Source organism: Pseudoliparis swirei, chromosome 9 (assembly GCF_029220125.1).
Source record: "Pseudoliparis swirei isolate HS2019 ecotype Mariana Trench chromosome 9, NWPU_hadal_v1, whole genome shotgun sequence".
NCBI classification, from domain to species: Eukaryota; Metazoa; Chordata; class Actinopteri; order Perciformes; family Liparidae; genus Pseudoliparis; species Pseudoliparis swirei.
The window spans coordinates 7,100,075-7,123,049 of NC_079396.1; the positions used below are offsets into that span (position 1 = coordinate 7,100,075).

The window sequence follows — 22,975 nt, forward strand, 5'->3', positions numbered from 1 at the left end:
AAGTGCGTTGGAAAGACAAATGATTATATTATAACTCCCAATAATCCATTTTAAAAAGGTACACGGTGTGCCGCGCATCTGTCAATGTTAAGACCCTGCCAGCACTAAGAAAAAGTGGTCCCTTATTGTATAAACACTCATATACACCGTGTGACTCGATGTCCTACAACTGTGATTATAGCCTGTATGTAATCTTCAAACAAATAATGTTCTATATCCAGGGAAAAAATGACCACTAGAGCAACTTTTTTTATCATCTGAAAATAGAATTTTGGGTGGAACATAATGTTCTGATGCAATGTTTTTGACAGCAATATATCAAGTCTGCAACGGACACACAGGGCAGCCAGTTCAAAATAAAGCATATTCCAAGTAATGCTATTCCAATGCCTTTTGCAGCCTGAAAAAAATGTGATCCTCATAATTGTTTGTCAGCATTGACTCCTTAAAACTACTTAGTTAGATATACAAATAAAAAAAACCAGAAATTTGGGTTTCACCTGTTCCATTGGTGCCGTTCTCCTCCTCGTGGTCTGAGCCGTTCTCCACTGGATAAGGAAGGAAAGGAATCTCCTCCTTCTCACCTACACCCCTTTCTCTTTGGAGCTCCTCCACATCCTCGAATGCACGATACACCCACTGACACTGGGTGAGGGGGGGTAGATTATATTATATGGTATTACTTGAATGTGCAAAAAGAAAAGTTGACATATAGAAGAGTTAGAGGGAGAGAGCATGAAAAGAAAAATAATATTTGTTTGTGTGTTTTGTGTTTCATAAACAGAATTTAAAGGCAAGAATCTGAGATATTTGTACATGGCCTGTGGACATGGACACTTTTCCCCTGACAAGGTAATCAGGGTTGATTGCACCGCCCCAAAACCGGCAGTGGAGTCAGCCACATCTACAACTACATCTAATGTATCCTGCTGTTAAATGAACCAGCAAACAGTTACTGGAACAGGTCCCAAAACAAGGCTGCTCAGCTGAGCCAGTGGAGCAGGCACAATGAAACAAAACAATGTGCTTTAAACGGAGAGCAGGAAATCCTACACTGATGGCAGACCTGTGAAATACCCGCCTGGAGGCAGAGGCTGCTGATGTAGGAATGTCTGAACAACCAGACACAGGGTTTGCAGTTAGAAAGTTAGCCATATGGTGTGTAAACAACTTATGGCTCTAAAAAAAAAAACTACAAATATATATATTTTGAAAACTGAATACAAGCCAAATGAGTGGATGAAAGTTCAGTGGAAATAAGTTGTTTATAATGTTGCTCGGCTACCCTTTTCTCTCCGGGCGAAAAAATATCAAGCTGAAACATTTTCAACCCTGACTGCAAGTGGCCTGCAGTGACAATGCGTCAGTCAGTGATTTATGTTCGAGATCCCTCTAGGCCACCTACTGTTGGAACGTGAATGAAATGAAGAAACACACAGAGATGAATCCTTCTTTACAAACACACATTGTTGCCCTAATGAAAGCTGTTTTATGGACCATCCATCTATCTATCTACCTCGTAGATAGATAGATGGATGGATAGATACAAATGCAAAGTATATACAGTGTATATAAGTGTGTATAAAATATATAATGTGAAGCGGTGCAATGGTTATTAATGTTGATTCAATTTGAGGAGGATCTGGCCAGAGGTGATTTATTATAACATCTAATATAATTTGGCAGGAATGTTCTCCTGTACCAGGAACGTTCTCCTGGATCTGTCCTTGTGACAGCGGAGCTGAAGCAGTCTGTTGGAGAACGTGCTCCGCTGTACCTGCAGTTAGTGAGCCTGTCCCGCGATGTTGAATGACCTGATTAATTAGACCGCCAAACCTCCAATTGAAAAGATTGTGTTTCTTTTCAAATACTAAATAAATGCCTAGCTACGAAACTACAAAAGCTGCTCAGATAAAGAAACGTGTCCCGTGTCTCCTCACCGCTTGGGGAGGCTCCTGGTGAGTGTGCTGCGCGGCGAAGTACTCCAGGGCCTCTTGGTAGTCACTGCGGTTGACGTTGTTGCCGTTGACCTTCAGGACGACCTGGCCAGGCTGAAGTCCCGACCCCGCTGCCTCCCAGCCTGCAGTGTCAGAACAGGATCAGAGGTCACGAGGTGGTGCAAGCACAGTGGAACTGTACACAACACACGATTGTAAAAGGAGGAGTTCGTACACAAGTTTCCCAGATCTAGGAAGATAACTATCTTCTCCAAAATATTAAACCTAGTTCACTTTGTATGGAATCTGGTTTTAGCCTTAATTCCCACATGAGCACATAACCTTGCACGTTTTGTGGCTCTTGGGGAAAATAGAAAATTACTCAAAATAACACACTGTCCCAAGCTAGTAATTGCTCCGCGCCCTGGAAGTCCAATCAACACCTCCATCGTCTTGCTCTCTGGCCTAAAAATACCCACGCTGGCATCGGCCCCACCCAAGCGCGCCAACAATTACCTAACTCTGGGACTACTTGACCCCATGCATGGATGTCACTAAAGGAGACTGCTTTCGGAACCGATTTAGCAGAGGGACCACATGTGATACAAAACACTGGGAAAGGAGAGGAGAAACCATGTAAAGGGGGAGAAACGGGAGAGAACTGAGGACGACAGGAAGCAGAGAAGTTCCACAGTCATAATAAAGCGAAGTAAAACACTTTTGTGTGTGTGTGTGTGTGTGTGTGTGTGTGTGTGTGTGTACTCTCTTGCTCCCGTCTGGTTAACACATCTGGATTAATCCCTCCTTTAACTTGTCATGAATCACTCGCGTTTCTATTATGAGTAGGTTGTGAAAACATCTGGTTGCGAGGACAGAGCGGGATAACAAACGTGTGGGGTAGCTTTTTTAGTTACTCTATTAGCTCTGATCATAAAGCAATGTGTGTGTGGAGTCTATTAGGGGTTTGAATCCTTTCAGCAGCCCGTATGGCTGACAGGTGGCCATAAAACCCTAATGGAGGCTCACTAAAAGCAGAAGGTAACAGGTGGTTGGAGGCTAGAGTTACCTCATATTTCCCCTCGATTTCACCCAGAATTATTTGTCTTTCTGACACCAAATGTCTTCAATAACAAGGTCAAACTCCTATTAATCTGTTCACAGTTTAATGTCCATCATGTCCTTTCTTGTGAGCCAAGTCAACGAGGACCATAACTAATAATGAGGATATTTAGTTGGTAAGATGAGAAAGAAACATCTTTTTTATTGGAAACTTTATTATCTATTTATTATTTATGTTTTTTTTCTTCTATTTCTTAGGAGTTTTTCCTGAGACAGGGATGTCGTATGTGTCCAGATTGTAAAGCCTTCTGAGGCAAATTTGTAATTTGTGATATTGGGCTATACGAATTAAACTGAATTGAATTGAATTTAAGTAGTCTGTCCTTATCTCGCGTTTCATTTGTTAAATTAAGTCACTCACCTTTCCTGACAGCGTGGACATGAGGAGGGGCAGAGCCACAGAGTCTGAAGGACAGGCTATCTGGGTTGTCCGGGATCTTCACAATCCTGGGTGAGAAAAGATCCAGTCAGCCCAGTAAACCCCGTGTGTGTGTGTTTTTTTTGAAGTGTGCGCGCCCTCACTCCTTGGCCTTGGTGGCGACCAGCAGCCGCAGGGAGCGTCGTATGCAGAAGGCCTGGCTGATCATGGTCTCCACCTCGGAGAAGGGCCTGAGGAACAGCAGGTCCTCGTTGATGGTGTAGATCTTCCTGCCCACCTGCAGGCCAGCCATCTGGATGGACAGACACACAGACAGGGGAACACACAATGGTGGTTATTCTTAGGCTACAGCTCGTTTTCAGCTCCCTCTAAAGCTGCCCCTCCCCCTTTTTTCTTTTTGCACAGCAAGCTTCAGGTGGGCACCATTCTCTCCAGTGTCACAGTGACACCAAAACCGTGTGCAGCATTTAGCTCAGATAAGATATTATCCAAGTCTTTACTTCACTGAACCCAGAAACAAGTCCAAGTTTGCGCTAGATCAAAGTCTCCTGCCAAAATATGAGAGACAAATCTGTGTGCACCGCTCAACATTTCCACAGCCTGTTCGGTCTTGTCGTGCATTTTCCAGCATATGAACAGGCTTTTTTTTTTTTATATGGAGGGAGTGCATAAAGAGATTGGCTATAAGATATGATTAAGAAGCACGATATTTACACCAAAGTCTCTTTCAATAAGTTGCATACATATAAAAACAGAGACGCTGCGCACAACCATCACTTGCATAATGTACATGCTCACAAGTATCAAGCAACCCCTCTTTCCAAATGAGCAGCGACGCACCGCTGCACGTCATCACATGCAGTCATCTTGCACATCTCGTCACGTTGTGAGAATAATGCTGCCTCTGTATGTTCGTGCTGTGAGTCTAGTGTCCAGGGCACAGATCCGGTGGGGTGGCCTTGGCTGAGCCAGGGGCCACCCAGCCCCTACAGGCTTTTGGTAACGGCCCGGGATGGCTGTAGGAACGACTGGGAGGAGCCACAGAATGTGCAAGGATGTGTGTGTATGTATGTGTGTGTGTGTGTGTGTGTGTGTGTGTGCGTGTATTTGAGTATACAGCATGGGTGCCTGTCTGCACACGGTTTGCTATAACAGCATCATATAGTGAAAGAGCCCTGTATGTGTCCGTCAGCCCCCTTTCAGAGCCCCCATGGGAATCAGCTGAGCTCCATTCACAGTGCTGGCACACAAGGCCGTGTCACGACCAGCAATCCTGTTATTGTTGGGAACGAGGGAGACGAATAACAGAGTAAGAGGGGAGGGAGAGAGGTAGAGAGGGAGTGAGAGGCAGAGGAGAACGATTGTCCAGAGGAGCAATGTGGGAAAGAGCTGCAATGAGTAAAATAACAGAAAGGGATGAACCGCAAGACCAGCGACACAAGAGGAATTATGGTCAATTAAAATAGTGCAGAGCAAGTAAAGGCTTTCCCCATCTCCGGACCTGTTGGGAAAAGAATATTCTGCAAACAGTCAGGGCATTGTCCCACGTTTTTTTAAAGTTGGAAGATGCCAGAAAAGTTTGTGTACTGTAAACGTTACTGCGATTCGGTTGTTGGTCAGATTCGCTCACATTCTTAAAAATAGTAAGTCTGTTTTCAGCTACAAATTTGACAAATCCCATTTTTATTGGCTGCCCCAGAACATACCAAGAATACTAAACCAGGCCTTGTAAAAAAAAGAAACTCGATGGTCATGCTGGTCGTAAATGCTTTCTCTGCATTTTCAAATTGCTACGGATAATTAAAGTGGTGTGTGTTTGTGTGTGCATGTGTTCTTTTTGTGAAGAGTGACTAATGGCTTTACAGCCAATCAGAAAGAAGTCCTTCCGAAGCGAAACAGAGGAAGACCGACAGCAGCCGTCAAAACAGTAGACAGCCATTACCTTACTGGAACTAATGCCCTGGGGCAGGAAGGAGAAGGAGATGCAGGGTGTGTGTGTACGTGCGTGTGCGTGTGTTGGCCGTTACCTCAGCATGTGAGCCCCCGGTGACAGATTTCACCACAATGGCCTTGTTTTTCTCCTCGATCTCAAAGCCGTAGTCTTCTTCCTCGGGGTGAATCTAGCGCAGAGAAAATCACATAATTACTGACTAGCTGTCTGTTTGACCTAAAACACTTTTCACTGGTTCAGCAACACGACTGTGCAAGTGGCAAAATAATCGGCATGACAAATGGTTTACATTCATATTCATTACGATTTGCTGCTATTTTTCACATCCTGTCTTGTCGTTTGTACATCTGAATCGGAAGTCAACAGCATGCTGTTGACGAAATGACCCCCTTTCTTCTGAGGAATCGCTGACGCTTCGTATTCAAAGAAAAGGTGTGACATGATGGGACTCTTTCCGCTTGGGTCTATAAACAAACGGACATTAGTTTGTGAATCTTGCTGATTTACAATCTGTGATTTGCGTTGCGTGTCAGGTGTCTCGGTCGGCCACTCGTGTTCAATTCTCCAGTGAGGGCGAGGCTTAGTTGTAGGCTGTCATCACGGGAACACATTAGCCCACTTCCATTAGGTAAGCTGCTGGGGCCATCTTCCTGCTGCACGGCCCTGATAAGATGGGGATCTCTGCGGTTACATCAGAGGAGTTGGCTGCGGTAAATAAAGAGTTCCTGCACTTCACTTCAATAATAGCCGGGAGGGGAGGATTAGCTCTCATCTAATCAAAAGGAGGGGGGGGCCCTCCTCCACTTCTTGTGGGAGGCCAGAGAGCGAGCCTACTTCCCACTGTGATGTGAACAGGGATGCTAGTGAGGCTTCTAGGTTTCCCCAGTGATAATGGGGCTCAACTAAACACTTCACTTTCTATTTCAGCCTATTGGAAAACAGGCTCTAGCTGACCAGTTATATCAGTTATCTCCTGTTCTCATTAGGAACAGGGCACATGCTGTGTTCTTTTGCACAACTTATATTGACAAAAGGACTTATTCAGCCCATAATGAGCTTGAACCTGACTGAAGGATGTCGACATAACCCTTCTGCATGCGCCTGTTATGTGTATCATGTTTGTCTCATCATTCAGAAACTTGAGAAAGGTTCCCACAACTGTTTTATTTACAAAAGCGTATTATAGTAGAGGCTTTAAACCAGATCTACATGTAGACATTACAACAGATTTCTGAGATTTTATCTACCAATAATTTTAGTTTTCTTTGTCATGACAAAGAAAACAGTGCTTAATCATCTCACCTCTTCACTCTCTTCTCTCATCATTGTGTCGTTAAATGTTTTTGTATCACCGAGGAACAAAATAAGAATGTACCTAAACATGCATGCACTAAAAAAAGAGGATGTGTGAGGAGGGTAAATGGAGAAACTGTTATATTTAAATTATAATTAGGCTTTCTTAGAAAAAGGAATTGAGCAGCATGTTAGTAAAATATATGTGTTTGTATCTCAGACATTAATGACCAAAATAACAACCTGTTTCTAAATGTTTAAATTTAAATCAGTAAAGCGGGGTCAAAATCCAAACTGGGCTCACAAGCACTTCCTACGACCTGTTTCACGTCCGTGCACTAAAATGAAATATTCAAAAGAAGACGAGTGTGCCGTAATTCTGACTGCAGGAATCAACTGCTGTCCCCGCTCGTTAGTAGTCTCGCTAGTTTTATCTCTCGCCTCCGCAGCAACGCACAAAGGGAACCTCGGCCCAGGCAGCACAGTTGATTTCCAATGGACAACATTCATTAAGATGCTTGCAGATCAGAGCAAATTCAAAAAGTGTTTATTGTCATCAAAGCAGTCCCCGTCCCATGGGGACAAGGGAAGAGGAAGAGGGGGTAATTACATCAAGCTGTGGAGATCGGAGAGAAGAGCGCACAGCTCCAAACAAACTGGAGTGAAGCATGATGCTTGTATGTCAGTTCAATTAGCTATAAGAGTACCATGTGGTCCTGTTATATCATCCCTGTGTAAACACACATAAGCATTAAAGAGTGATGCAAATCCAGATAAATGTGGACATAATCTTTTGTTTTTGAATCCATCTCCATGATTGTTTCTCTTTCTAAACATTGATTTCTATCTTTTTTTTCCTCCAGAAGGAAACAAAAACGTAAGTGTGTGTGTATGTGCGTGTGTGTGTTTGTATGTGTGTGTGGGTGCGGGAGCCCATGTTCCAGCTTACCACCAGGGACTTGGCCAAGATGTTTTCGATGAGTTTGAAGTCATTGCGCTGGAGCTGCTTGCTCTTGGTGCTGGTTCCCTCAATCTCCTCGTCCGCATAGAAACGGAAAAACTGGGACTCGTCTTTGAACTCACTCTTCTCCAAGACTGAGGGAAAAACACACACAGAGTGTGATCAGAGAGCATTCGACTGAAATTATTAAATAGCAATAAGTGACATATAAATTAAAGGTTGCTGGGGGGAGAAACAAGTAGTAAAGTGGCGCAAATGAAGGGCCAACAAAATGCATTTATCCAAGTGTGTTTATGCTCAAACTGACTAAATTGATGGTCTTATTGCAAAAATGTGGTGCTACATGACGGCCACGTCAGTGTGCGGACATCTTCACACAAGACAAGCAACACGGTTAATTAGCTGATTAGCCAATGATGCTAGCGGGAACATCTGGAGCCAAACCACATCTGGGTCGCAGCCAGCTCAGGCCAGACCTCGGAATGATCCCTCCGGAGGACACGAGGAACCGTGTGCCGGAGTGCGTTTAGAAATCCCAGTGTTGGGCCGAGCCTCGCTCCAACACATGGGGCTCTTCTGACGTGGACACTTCTCCAGTCACGGCAGTTTGAGCTTGAACCAAAACACACTGCATTAAACCTGCTGTCCATTTTGTTTTGATATCTCTGATAAGAAGTGAAGCCACTGAAATGAGTTTTTTTGACTGTGTTAAATCATGGTCAGCTATTTTCTATTTTATTATAGTTTTTTTTTAAAACTATGTACTGGCTCTGTAAGACTTTTGAATGAAAAGTGCATTACAAATAAAATGCATTATTATTACTATGAGAGAATTTACTGTGAGATGGCTTATTTCTTTATTTGTTTTTATAATTGTAATCTTGTTGCTTTCTTTAGAAGAGTGTCCAAATAATTCTCCCCCATCAGTTTTCATTTGTGTGCAAGCGTGCCTTATAATGACAGTAACACGTTGTGACAAGTTGCTAGCCGTCACCAGTAGGTTCTCCCTATACGCATCATGAAAGGAGTCGTCGGGGGGGATATTTGGCAATATCTTTTATTTATTTGGACCACAGACCCACTCTCCTCTGCTCAGCACCTCTCTCTTCCGTCCCTCAGCTCCAGCTAAAGACCAAGACACAGATCACAAAAACAAGATTGTCATCAGCTGACTATAATTACCCATCAGACCAGCTGATGACAATCAGACACCGTTCCCTGAACCACACCCCCGCTCCACCCACTCTGCAGCCGAGCCTACACACCCCCCACGGCCACACACGTGATGGTCACATTTGGATGAAAGCCATGATGTGGGAGGAAGGTTTTATTGTGTTGGATAGAATTGAGAAACATATTTATCTTCTCCAAATCTCCTGACCGCAGGTCTATGAATCTGTAAAATGGGGCGTGCACATGCCACACAGAAAGCCGACGGTGCCCAGCTTTTCAGAGATTTGGCAAACATCTGGCACCCTCAGGTGAACAAAAGAAAACTGATTACACACGCACACTCGCGCTGGCCTTACGCAACTCATGCAAGTTATTTCCTCTGAGTCAATGAGGCTGTAGTCACATAATACCTGAACAATACCTATTTCAACTGGAGGGAGTGCTACGCCGGAAGCTGGCATACCTTAACACACACACACACACGCTAAAATATCATTCATGTGCTGCGAACAGCTGGCAATGTCCTAGGGTCAAGAAATCCAGTGTTGGATATTTAGTCACATATGACTTTATTAAAAGAAGTATTGATAAGTAAAGACTAAAACATGAAATAATTATGTTTAGTTTTGATTACATGTGAATGCTGCAGATAAGAACATTGTGGTGAAAGGGAAAACTGCGGTTTAAAAAGAAAAAAGTTGTCATTACTCACTGCTACTTTCGTTATGGGTCTTCTGTATTTAAAACTGTCAAATGGATAACTACTTGTAAACGACATTTTGGCTGCCGTAGCTATATGCATGGAGGATGCATGGAAACTGTGCCTTGTATGCTACGCAACATGTGTTCACGGCGTTCACGGGTAGATGAATTAAGCAAGTAAGGTCGGATGAAAGGTACATTAACTGTGTTATCTATCGTCAGTGATCCTCCCACCAGTGACCTCATAACAAACACATCCAGACAGCCAAACAAACATAAAAGGACAGACTCGAGGAAGACAAGGACAGACTAAAAAAGAAAAGAAAAAGAAGAGCAGGTTGCAATGGACCAGGTGACGAGAGAGCAGACGTGCTGACTGAGGACTACAGAGAGTGACCGGAGGAGAGGTGAGGAGTGCAGACGGGCTGAGAGGAGAAAGGTTGCGAGAGGAGGGAGAACAGGGGTAACCTTCAAACAGATGGCAGAGGGAGGAAAAGGCGTATTTGCGACAAAGTCCCGTATAACGACCCGGTAGCGGTTCCACGTGTTAAGATGAGCGTGACGGTCGCCTCCGAAGAGATTTCCATACCGTGTGTGCATTTGAGCCGTTTACATTCCGAGCTGCAGGACATAGGAAAAAGCAGCCCGTGAAACAGAACCTACGTGCTAGTGTCACCTGTAATAATGTAATTCACCGCTGGGACGACTGTGTAGTATTTTAGTTTAAGGATCTCCAGGATCTTTCGGGAGAATTCAAACCACTCCAATTGAAATCAACAAGACGGATATAATTCACCTTCGTATTGGATTTCAGTCTCGCGTGCTTCGCGTGGGTTACTTCCTCGGCAATCCACCAATAAGTGCTTCTGGTAAGTGGGTCTCGCTTTGCACATAATGAACTGGCTTGCCAATGAAACGGGCTGATTCAATTTAAGGCCCCAACCAGCGGTCATGGTTCAGTGGACTGACCCAGACGGCCTTGTAGCTTAACCAAACAGCTCTGGCCTAGGGTGCGCTGCTAATGCTGTTTACGTTCAACACGCTGGGACGGTGCCAAAGCCGCTCCGCTACTATGTGGTCAGTGAGGTAACCGAGACTTGGCAGGACCAGGTGTGCACATTTTGTGATTTTATTTTTCAAGCGATGACGACTTGATATTTTGTGGGTAAAGAGAGCGAAGCAGGGAAAGGGGAAGGGGGGGGGGGGGGGGGGGCACAACAACAGAGTGACCGAGATGTTGCAATAGCGGCAGCTGTAAGTAACAAAAGACACTGCCACACCATGCACGTGTCATGTCAGAGTTTCACTCCTTTTATCGCATGCCGAGTACTCAGAATGAAATTAAGCTTTCGTCAGAGTGCATGTGTGTGAGAAAAGAGAAGTGGACCGACCGTGGTGCATGAAGCCATTGTTGCAGAGCCCCACGCCCAGCGTCACCGCGTCCTCCCGTGTCGAGCAGTCTCCCTGGGAAACCAAAATGCGTGACACACACAGCCGGTCAGTTACAATACCCGTAGCGACTGCTCATACGAGGCGGGCTGCAGCGCCGGAGGCCGAGGCTTCTCTGAGCATTTGCTGGACTGAGGATGGTGATGAATGAATGCGTGTGTGAATGCATTTTGGTTCAGATTGAATAAGTACAATAGACATTGATTTCACCTGCAAGAGGAGCCAGTCGACCAGTTTGCTGGCAGGCACCACAGATTTGAAGGTTTTAAGATGGTGGTCTCTGTCCCTAAAGGAGCACAAACACAAAGAAATAAAAGAAAAAGCATCCACAACATGTATTTTCACAGTGTACTCTTGTAGCGAGGTAAGAAGAGCCTGTGGCCTCTTTCTGGTCAACGGCATCAGCACTCAGTGTCTTGCTTGTTCCTGAGCCTCGGTGAGATTGCACAAGCAACCGCTGTGGACCAACCCGCTCGGCGTGCAAACACACGCAAAACAGGCAACGCCGCAGAGGACGTGTGGTCGGCAGCGTGACTCGACGGGTGCATCGTGATCCCGTCAAATGAATGGCCTATTTGATAACCCAACCTCTTCATCATCCGTGGTGAGTAAGACATGGAGCGTGTCCGGAGAGGAACGCCCACAAAGTAAAAAGGGAGCTGCTTCCAGACGCTGTTCGCTGATCTGCGATTGTCCGCCTCCGGGAGGGCGTCGTCATCCAGAGCATCAGATTCCGGTGGCATTCCAAAGATTGATTTGAGATGATTTACATCCATTTCATCATCGTTACTGCGTTACGAAACCAGCGACGCTTTGTCTCTCCATGAAGTTGAAAAAGGCAGAGGCCCGGTTTGTAATCATGTATGTTTCATTAAAGTCCATACATCCATCACTCCAACTTTATAATTAATGGGTGCCACTTAAAATGGCAATTTAGTGATCGATTAAAGTTTTTTTTCATGACATTTTTAAAGTATGGCCGTTTTTACATCATATCTGGCTGGAAGGGTAGGGCAGGATTGCCTTTGTATGTTAAATAAGATATGTTTATATAGACATTTGTACTTCTGTTTCGACTCTTTGACCTTCAGATGGGAAACGTTTTTAGGATCTGTGTCAAGTGACAGAATGTTAATAAAATAACAAATAAGATGCATTGTTATAAAAAACAGTAAAGGACTAATGGAGAACTGTATATTGATATGAGATGTTTAAAATTCAGAGGATGGAGCATGTTTATGTCCATTTACATACATTGTATACTGTAGAGTTCATATTTATGAGTATGTGTAGTGGTAACGTGTAGTAGTAAGTAAGAAAGTGAGTGTGTGTGAGCATGTGTGTGTGTGTGTAGAAGAGTGTGAAAGAGAGAAGTATTTGGACTCCCACTAAACTCATATTTAAAAATTCACTGACATAAATTCAGCTCTCCCATAATGCTGCAAGGATTAAGAGACAAATGTTCATAATATGACTCCCTCCTTAATCCTTCTACCTCATATAAATGGTGGGGGGCAAGTTAGAAAGGAAAGGGGAGGTTTGAGGCTGTGTCGCTGAAAGGTTGACGTGGGCCAAATGTGAACCCTTCATGAATATGCATCCGCTGCATCTGGAAAGAGGGAACATTAACATATACGAGGGGGAGGGGGCGGTAGGAGGGAGAGGCAGGTACTTACTTGATGACAGGCGTGTGGAGGCTGTGAAGGCGGCAGTACAACCTGACGCCCTAAGAGAGAAGAAGAACGCCGATGACTCACGGAACGTACACACCTTGGGTAAACAAGTACAAGCAGGGCCTCGGGACAAGATATTTTAACTGTCGGCTGTGAAAAACAATTACCGCAGGGTTATCGTTTCAGGATAGACCTTTTTAAACCATAGTGAGGTCTGAGCGCAGAGGTGGGCCAGCATAAGCAACCTTTGTCTTATGTCTCTTTATAATGATGTCCTTTTTGGGTTTTCTTTGAATTTATTTGTCCATGGGAAAGGATTAGTGACTCCAGAGTAGAAACATTTGCATAAACCAGACCCAAAGGTTTACACTTTCACGAATGCACTAAAAATGATGTTGAAACAAGATACAATTGGCTCAATTTTAGTGGGGCAGCAACCTCTTGGTCTGAAAAGTGAAGCCACTGAGAAAGTGCCATAACAATTGCATTCTCTCTTCTGGCCATCAGGGGCCACTTTTCTGGTTTTAAAAGTAAGTCAGATTGTATAGAAGTCTATGGGAAAATTACTCTACTTCTCTCTTTAAATATTCCATCAGTAAACATTGTAAACATGAGTTTATGGTCTTAATCTCTAGCTTCAAGTGTTTTTCAATACAGAATGATGTTCATTTAGTAAATTATAGTCACATTTAAAGTCAAATAGACCATAAAGCAGATGGCCAAAAGGACAAACTCAAAGCTTCAACACAGCAGTCCATAAACCAATGGGTGACGCCCACTTCTTTTACGCAGTTCATGATTTTAGCAAAGGTGCAGTCAATGATGATGTTGCATTTATTCCCCTTTCCTTGGTATTTGAAATTAACTAATTTGTAGAATCTTTGATATGACTAGGTGTATGTGCAGATGATGCGCATCTCTTTTCCCTTTTAATTTATTAAAAACATGGCACGTATTTACAGCTTCGATCTTTTCCTCCTCATTTATTTTTTTCTTTCTTCACATTTTCTAGCAAATACCGTTATATCAATTCTAGTTACCTTAGACATGATGTCCTCCATCTCGCTGCGAGCCTTGTAGGTGCCATCGTCATAGCGAAACCGGTACAACACCTGCTCGTTCTTGAACTGGTGCTTGTCGGACACTGAAACAACACCAGAAAGGGATCATGTCACATCGGTCGGGAGTGCTGCCAAGCATTAGCTTGTCAATGTATTCCGTTTCATAACTGTTTCACATTGAATCCAAAAGAGAGGGAAGAAGTGTGTAGAAAACAGCAACATTGTGACTTCTATCCCTGTCGGGTAATCCGTGAGATTAAAATATTTAACATAGCCAACAGCTGCCAATTCCCCTCAAATCTCCATAAACACATTAATAAACAACAACGACAAAACTATTTTGTTGTTGTTGTAATAAATCAAACAGAGAGTGGAGAATGACTGCTGGAACAGTGAAATACGACAAAACAGAGGCAGTTGGCATGAGCTCTCAAACAAGCTACTGTTCTCTTCTTCTTTTTTTAACTCAATCTAGACTTCAGATGTCCTCATAAAACCCAGAGGCAGCACACGATCATTGAAACGTGTAATACATGGAATTTAAAGGACAAAAGATTTTGGGGGGACTTGTCAAAATTGCCAATTAAAGTATGAACTGAAGAGACACACACACAAACATAAACATGCGCACACACACACACAAGCAAGCACACAAACTCCTACAGGTTTGCCCACAAAAGCCTCACTGCCTTCCCACACGGAGCCCTGCAAGTCACTGTTGCACCTCTTTGTGGTCGAATACTGTGGGGGAGGATTTAAGGGGATTTTCCGCAGGTATTAAGGAATGTGGAGGTTGCGTCTCAGAAAATGTCCCTTAAGAGGATAGTGTGTATGAATCGGGCTGCTTGCTTTTACTGTGGACAAGGAGCACTTAATGTATAGGTTTGTGTACATCTTTGTCTTTCATTCCCTCAACGTATTATACAGGCCGGTTGACCGGCGATTGTCACACTCAAGACACAACCGTAGAAAGGGAGATAATGCGAGACCCATTTCCCAGAATTAATGCTGCCAGAGAAGGCCTTCTGATCGCGGTGGATTTCTATCCCATTATGTCTGCTCCAATGGGAAGTGGGGAACAAATTCACAACACGAAAAATGAGTCAAAGGAGAATGTGAATCAGAGAAAAGAGACAAAGGAAGAAAAAAAAACGAGGACAAGATGACGAAACAAAGACAACATCATGACGGGGAGGAATTGAAATCGATGTTTACTATGAGGTTAAACAAGAGTGATTTTAGTTTGTCTCACCGTGGTGAATGATGCCATTTTCCAGCAAGGCTTGTCCCAGGTTGACCCCTTCGTCAGGCTTACTGATCTCTCCGTTCTCGATCAGCCACGACACAAACTCACTAGGAACGAAAAACACAAAGAAGCAAATACGATGAGGCCCCGCTTTCTCAAAGTGGGAATCCACTCGCTGAATCTACATCACCGTCTTTGGCACGGCGCTCCCCGCTGTGCCGTTTTGCATGGGATTTGTGCCGGCGCCAAAACAGTACCGTTTCATTTTGAATTGGATTTGTAAGTCGGTGTTTCTTTTGTGTTCATTCATAAAGCCTCTCATGCTTGTGACCAATACCACACTTAATACCCTTGTTCTGTGGATTAAGCTCTGGAACAAACATTTTGCTCCACCTAATCTTAAGGCATCAGTCACATTACACAGACAATGTGTACGGATATTAACCAAAGCGACGACATTGTATTTCAGCAGATGGTTTTGAGGATTCACTTTTTTGAGAAGCTATCAAAATTGAGTCCACAACTGGGGAAATGTAACATGTGGATCTCTGGCTACTGCTTCTGGGAAAGGCAGGTGATGACTGAGTGAATGAGTTTCAACCCAACGCTTTGTTTGTGTAAGACAACCACCGACATTGCCACAAAACGCTGGCTTTGGCACAACATGCCTGAGGAGATAAGGCTTCTTAACAGCCATTTTTACACGTAAAGGATTTACAAAATGATCTTAGTTTAAATCAAGTTTGCCTTGCTTTGTCTTCCAAAGCACTTTGTAAACTCTGTTTTTAAAAAGGTGCTGTATAAATAAACATATTATTATTATTATACACTGCTGACTGTGGCTCTGATTGCTAAATGTAGGCCCGCTAGTGAAAGATATCCACTCTGAGGCGGAGCGGGCCTTGGAGATCCTTGCGCAAGGACATTTACAAAAACTTCCTCAACAAGCACAGACAGCGCATCTACAGCACAGTGACTATTCCTACAAAACTGTAGAATGAGTTCCTCCTTTTTCTCTGCTTCGTCACAAAAATATCCCTTGAGCAGTGACGCTGCACATGCATTGGCTGTCCAAATCTAAGCGCTTCAGCTCCGCTCCCTTCTCTTCACGCCCCAGTTTGTGCTGAACAAATGTTTGAAGGAGAAAATGTCATTCTCCCCGTCTTCGTCTTTCATGCTGCCGAGTGAAATCACTTCCCCCGATAATGATGAAAAGTGAATTGGAGAGAGTGTGCATGCGTGCGTGTGTGTGTGTGTGTATATGTGTGTGTGTGTTCAGGAACATTGCAGGATGGGAACAACTTTGAAGCTTGGGTTGTGAGAAATCTGAGCTCATATGTGGATTCGGCAGTGGTGCAGTGTGTGTCGGATTGCGTGAAAAGTGTTAATGAAAAACATACAAGGTGTGCAAGGGTGTAAAGCCCAATCACAGGTGTATATGATCGCTGTGCATATGATAACCACCTGCCACTGGTCCTTTGTGCCTGCCTGACGCACAAAAGGAAATGTGCGAGAGCCGTTTTCTACAATTCTGCCACATGGAATTGATACATTACGTTTGTGAGAAATATGCTTACTTTGCAGAAACAGGTTTAGACTAGTTTAGATACTGTCTAGCCCTACATTGTCTTCTTTTGATTTTTTGTTGTGTTTCTTTAACCCTCCTATTACCTTCAAATTTACTACCATCTTTTACCCTTGGGGTCAATTTGACCACAGCAGTTTAAAAACTCCAGAAAACTATTAGAATTAATATTGTTTCCCAAGTTTAAGTGTGAGGTACTTTATGTTTGTTTGTTGACTGCCTAAATAGCCCATTAACCCTTGTGTTGCCTTCGGGTCATTTTGACCCGAATCAATCTTACACCCTCCTGCCGCCTTCGGGTTAATTTGACCCCATTCAATGTTTAATGTCGGTGTTCTTTCGGTAGTCAACAAACAAACATAAAGTGCCTCACACTTAAACTTGGAAAACAATATTAATTCTAATAATTTTCTGGAGGTTTTAATTGCTGGCGTCAAATTGAACCCAAAGGGTAAAATATGTTAGTAAATATAAAGGTAACAGGAGGGTGAAACATTGAATCGGGTCAAAATGACCCAAAGGCGGGGGAGGGTAAAATAGTTAATCGGGTCAAAATGACCCGAAGGCAACACAAGGGTTAAATAAATAATAAAGTTGATATTTCTTATATGTTTTACACAGTTAAAAACAGCGTGGGGTCAAATTGACCCCAAAGAACACCGATGCGTACAAGTTGTGTTCAGGACATTGAAAACATATCATCATGTGAATGTTATGTTTTCCCAGTTGTCCCCAATAAATTAGGAACAGTCATGAAATATGAAGCAAAGAAAATTATGTCAATCATTTATTTAGAGATGTCAAACATTAAATGGGGTCAAATTGACCCCAAAGGTAATAGCAGGGTTATAAAGGGGTGTAACTTTCAGGTGTGTATAAATGAGCATGAGCCATTTTCAAATGTTGAATCTTATCCCACAGACTACCCTGAGTAGCTGTCTCATAATTCTCCTTCTTGCAAGAAATAAACAGGACAAGAGACAACTTAGATTCAGAGACTTCATTCCCCCTTTCCCGATTGACAGAGAAAATCCTCCATCACGAGAGCGAGAGCCTTGTGCCACACATGGAGGAGTAGAGGTCAAGGATAATGGATTTGTGGGAATATCTGCTGATGATAATTGTGCATCTGCGTGCAAAGTTCAGCAGCATTAGCGGGGCTTTTCTAGTGGGCCCCTTGGCTTGGAAAACACAACGTCCGTGTCCCCATTCCGCACCTCATTCTGACCGTGTTCACTCCACTAGTCTCGATGGTATGTTTTCTCCAAACATTTTGTGTTTGTTTTCCAGGATCTTTCTAAAGCCATCGCACCATCATTCTCCCCTTTTATGTTAATTTGTACCAGCTCCACTTCCTCTTTGCATTGCATGGTGGGACAAAAGTGTGAAAGGCTGTAAATGTATGCATACCGACTATTTATAGCAATCTTTATTTTTGTCACGTTTTAAAGTCAGTGTGAAAAGACAACATGCTCAAAGACCTTCTTAAAAAGAAAAAGGGAATTATGGAATCGGGACAGAGTGAATTTATTTTCCCTCAGAGGGAGAGAAAATACATTGAGAACCAAAAGCTAGTGGAACACAAGCTAACCTAGAAATGGAGCTCTAATTCCATCTCCTCAGAGCGTTAGCGACAAAAAGGTAGCAACAAACAACAGAAGAAAATCAGGATGTGCTATATCCTCACTTTAAATCCCTCCAAACGATGCCGGGCGAGCAACTGGCTTTACCCACAATAGTAACAAGAAGAAAAAGTAAAGCCTGTTAACACCATCCTCCGATGTAAGATGGCAGACAGATCCCGCCATCAAGACAACACAGTGTTATCAAAACCGGCATCTCTGTTTAATGCAATGAGCAGTCAAACTACGCCTGCTGATAATTTCATCAGAGGGACAAATGCAGAGCTAATGCAGGCTGCACTCATCGGGAGGAAATGACAGAGATGAAGCCAGGAGGAAAGTGGGAGATGATGTAAGAGGAACACAGTGAGAGAGGAAGAGGCCGGCAAACTACACTTGTACCACATGGACGAGGCAGAGGAGGCAACGAGTGACTGAAAACAAAGGATGTTCTGAGGAGAAATCTATATTGGCAGACATTGGAATTTGAACCAGCTTAACAGCCACTGAACAGTGGCTTTGTCCTACAAGTGGATGAGCGCAAGATAAAACGTATTCACTTCTATGTCGATACTAATAAAGCACTGCTCTGAATGCAGTCAACTCTAAAGGGGAAAACTTAATGCGAGGCCACCAAGATGGAACACGCCTCCAGAAAGCGGCCCATTACATTTGCTTCTTGGCGGATGTGATATTAGTCACTACGGTATTGTCCACTGCGTTTACCGCTCGAAAAAGAAATCGTTAATTGGTGCTCGGGACCTCGCGATCGCTGGCGTGTTTGGGAACTTAAGCAAGCCTCTCGTTGTCCATTCATTGTACTGAAACATCAAGAGGACAGAAAGGGGGATGGCTTGTTGCAGGGCCTCAGTTAAAGGTCCTCTGCTAGTGAAAGTCTGGGTGTGTGTGTGTGGGTAGCAAGTGGGGCCTTTCTATGAACCGTGAGAGGAGACTGTGAGGGCGCTCATTACAGACAAGAGGATGTAGGGATAAAACAGTTTAGGCATCTTGCCAGGACTTGAGGAAGACTGGATACCAGCTCTTTTGAAAGCCTGCTGATCTTACGTAACGGCGATTTGTAAGGGTCCCCTTGTGAACAGCGCTGCACTGCAGCCGCATTCTGGGAACCTGAAGAAACCGGGCACAGAGGAGGCAAAGAAACTCACTTTCCCATGAAGCACTTGGGCACAATGCTGAGCTTCCTGCGTCGATCCTTGATCAGGTACCGACTCTTGGTCATCATCATGTGGTAGAGCTTCTCCCCCTTCTCGGCGATCATCACGTAGGCGTCCCGCTCCATCCCCAGTTTGAGACCTACAAACAAACGAGAAAAAACCATCAGATCCAAGAGGATTCGTTCCCTCGTCCCCCATCAGTGGCATGAGTGCCTTTTCAGTAAGATCATTCACTGGATCACCTTTGTGAGAAAAACACAGCGGACCCATTACTGCACACGAATATCAATTTGCTTTCCACGTGTGTGAAAGCCAAAAGGCAAAGGCTGTCACGGTGCATAGAAGAGACAAGCGGGCCTTTAGCTTGACTCTTCTGGTATTGCTCAGATGAAATGGAGCCTGGAACGGGGCACGGCGGCTCGGGTCTGCCGCAACGTTCTGCAACAAACCCAGATGTTTATCTCCCCTCAACAAGTCGTTCTAGGAGTAAGTAGAGTTCAGCGTGATCTTGATCGTACTTCTGTGTTGATTTCTTAACTGTTATTCCTCTATTAACATGTGAGGGCCCATTGTGAGGCCTGCTGCCTCCTGTAAACATTTTTTTTTTTTTTACTCCAGTGATTTCACAGTTCTAGCTGCTTCTCCTCTTTTTGGGTTTCGATGCACTTCTAAACCACGATGTGAGGCATTCTGAATAGAGAGAAGCGACTGTGCAGCACTGCGCCTCCCTAAACTGCTTAGAACTCTGCTAAGAGGCACTAAGTGGCTAAACTGGTCTTTAAAGTATTGGAAAGGGACCACAATATACTTGACAGACAAAATATCACATTTGTGAAACTGATCTTACTTGGGATCCCTGACCCTATTACACCTTGTGTAAAAATGCGTCAGCGACAATCATTGTGAACAACTACACCAAGGAGCTTTGCGATCACTACAACCACTCTCCGAGGGAGGTCTGGGCTGCATCTGACCACACGTCTTGTGTAGTGTAAATGCTAAAGTGTGCTGATGCACCCCGAAAAAGACGTAACGGGAATAATCTGCAGTAAAGCCACAGCTCTTCTTTTTCTTCCTCCTTTTGTCTTGCCTCCAGTTGTTCTCAAATCCTGGAAGCTGGCTTTGGCCACAAAAAGCACACAGATAAAATACTACAAGTGCATCAAAGTCTGTATCATTTTGATTTCTTCTTCTTTTAATTTCCGTGCTTTGCAGTCGAAGAGCATTTGTTCACAATCGATCAGCTGGCATTTGGCAGTATGCTAAATTCGTAGCAAGGCATTTGGTCACTTTGAGGTTGACTTGGAGCGCCGTGGTCCTGAACATGTTGCCCGCTTTCTTTGACGTCCAAACGATACACTTGGTGCTGCATTGTGCGACTTGCACGAAGCCAGAAGTGTTGTGGTGCAAGTGAGACTAAACGGCCATCTCCGGAATCCTGTTTTCCCAGAGAGTCTTTGGGGGTTCTGCACTGGCAGCTCTGTGATGGAGGTGGGGTTATATTACATTTGACAGCAGCTGGAGCAGACTTAAACAATGAGCGGCATTGAACAACAGACAGGGCCTGTCTAGCAGCAGAGGGCCCCTCAGCTTCTGTTCCAGCTGTCAGAGTTTGTCTTGGGCTGCTCCTTGTCTTCTTTGCACGAGCCCGTACCCCGACGTGTTATCCGACCCGCGCATTTCCCCCCAGTGATGAGACAAACCACCTCCAACGAACAGTCCAACGCAGAGGGAGGACCACAGCGATACATTAAAAAAGACCCGTGAACAAGGGGTGTCAGGAAAAGCAATAACGCATGAAGGGGGAGAAGTGGAGGAAAAAGTAAACATTGCCAGGATTTATCCCAGTCAACTTTATCAAGTAACCGTATAGACGGTCAGTAAAGCCCTTGAGAGAAAGGTACGCACACAGTGAGAGCAGAGTATAGTGTAGATGGCAGGGGTAACAGAAAGGCAGATTGGAGGGGAAACTGGGCACTGTGACTGATCTGGCATCTGTTAGCCTCGGGACGATTTCCGCCGGGGTTGAAACCAAACACCACGAGCTGCAGCACACCCCTTCGTACTTATTCTCTGCAACCCTTTCATCACAGGGTCAGACGCCGGTGACGGCACACTCCGCTGCGGATGCTTTTTTGTTTAATGTTAGATTACAATGAGTAATTCACAACACTGCAAATGTTTGTGATGACAGTTGGCACTCGGCAAAACACGCGCGTGCAGCTAACATTTTGAGCCTCCTGTCGTCATGGTCCAAACAATTAGCTTTCGGGATCCAATCGAGATTTTTTTAGCCATCAATGCTATCAGGTGACCTGATGTGCACCGCCCCAAAATCTGGTTAAAGCCTTTCACACTCTCCAACGCACACAACGTAATGAAGACAGATGGCCAGTGCTGAACAGGTGGGAGACCATTTAAAAAGGCAAAAGAGGGAAGTCGGCAGGAACAACAAGAATATCAGTTCACATTACTAATCTCGGATCAGCGGATGTGGCCCCGTGTAGGGTTTATTTCTTTTTTTACTACCAATGAATGAAGTCTATTTCTTTTGGGCCAGACGGAATACAATTAGATTTTCCGCACACTAATCCCAAACTAATTCTACGACTGCACAAACAAACTGCTGAGATGGATACAACTCTATCTCCTCCACTCAATGCAAGACATAAAGACTTTAATGAAAGTAAAAATAGATCCAGATTAATTAAAGCACATGTGCATGACGTAACTGAGCTACACTTCCTTTGACAATGCTTTGCTATTTCAAGCGTTTACCCAGGATGCTGTTTTTAGCATATTTTGTTGTTTGTGAATGATACTTTTGTCTCATCGGTCCCTTCGCGCTTTGATTAGTCAAATACTTCCGTCGCATTGATTTGTTTTTCCTGAATGTGATGAACTGATTGCTGCGGTGCACAGGTCGGCCGAGCCAACCGTAGACGTCGTGTCCCCTGAGCCTCCGCGCGGGCAAAACAAAGGCGGGCAGCTCGTTGAAGGTGGGACACAAACACTGCATCCAGGTCAGGAGCACATCCACTGGCATTACTGTGTGCCAGCTGATGTAGGTCATGATTGCTCGGGAATCCAAGGTGACATGTAGGGCAAATAGAGAAGGCTAGAAAAGCAGAGGGTGGTGGAGTTGGAGCAGGAGACCCGACAGTTGCCTGCAATACAATTCGAGGCAGGATAATATAAACTAATAATTGCTTCTTTGTAAAACATGGTCGGTGGGGCAACGTCTTTCGAAACAACATTACAGAAACAAGTGAGTTTTCCAAGAGGGGAATTTAGTATATAAAAAAAGGATCATTTCTGGTTTTGCACTCTCGGGCTCATAAAAGTGCCATAAATTGCCTTTAAAAAAGGCATTACTCACATTCTCTTTGCTCCCGTTCCCTCAAGATGGCGTCCAGCCACTTCTGCTTGTCCTCTGCGTGTTTGGCCATGCAGACAAACCACTTGTTTTTAGCCGTGTTGTGGATCTTCCAGCCGTTCGTCACCGTGTAGTTGTTGCTGTGATAGTCCGCTGCGAGGCAGAAAAGTTCAATCGGGTTATTTCTTTTAGTTTAAATGGGTGAGGAAAACCATTAAAATTGTTTATGAAAGAGCGATAATTGTTTTCAAGAATTCCGGCCGATATCGGAAT

General features: G+C 44.1%; 1 protein-coding gene across 6 annotated transcripts in view; it reads right to left on the minus strand.

The window, feature by feature from the left end:
• Positions 1-22,975, minus strand: part of prex1 (phosphatidylinositol-3,4,5-trisphosphate-dependent Rac exchange factor 1) — a 75,972-nt gene that overhangs the window by 20,174 nt on the left and 32,823 nt on the right. For all 6 annotated transcript variants that reach the window (XR_008832918.1, XM_056423895.1, XM_056423892.1 and 3 more), the window contains 13 exons: positions 22,706-22,855; positions 19,318-19,465; positions 14,951-15,051; positions 13,678-13,781; positions 12,641-12,690; positions 11,175-11,250; positions 10,907-10,979; positions 7,629-7,774; positions 5,463-5,555; positions 3,579-3,727; positions 3,418-3,503; positions 1,941-2,080; positions 501-645 (listed from right to left, as the gene is read on the minus strand). Coding sequence is in view for 5 of the 6 variants with exons in the window: in XM_056423895.1 (XP_056279870.1) it covers positions 501-645; positions 1,941-2,080; positions 3,418-3,503; positions 3,579-3,727; positions 5,463-5,555; positions 7,629-7,774; positions 10,907-10,979; positions 11,175-11,250; positions 12,641-12,690; positions 13,678-13,781; positions 14,951-15,051; positions 19,318-19,465; positions 22,706-22,855 (1,461 nt within the window). In the remaining variant the exon portion in view is untranslated. The remainder of the gene's footprint in view (positions 1-500; positions 646-1,940; positions 2,081-3,417; positions 3,504-3,578; positions 3,728-5,462; positions 5,556-7,628; positions 7,775-10,906; positions 10,980-11,174; positions 11,251-12,640; positions 12,691-13,677; positions 13,782-14,950; positions 15,052-19,317; positions 19,466-22,705; positions 22,856-22,975) is intronic.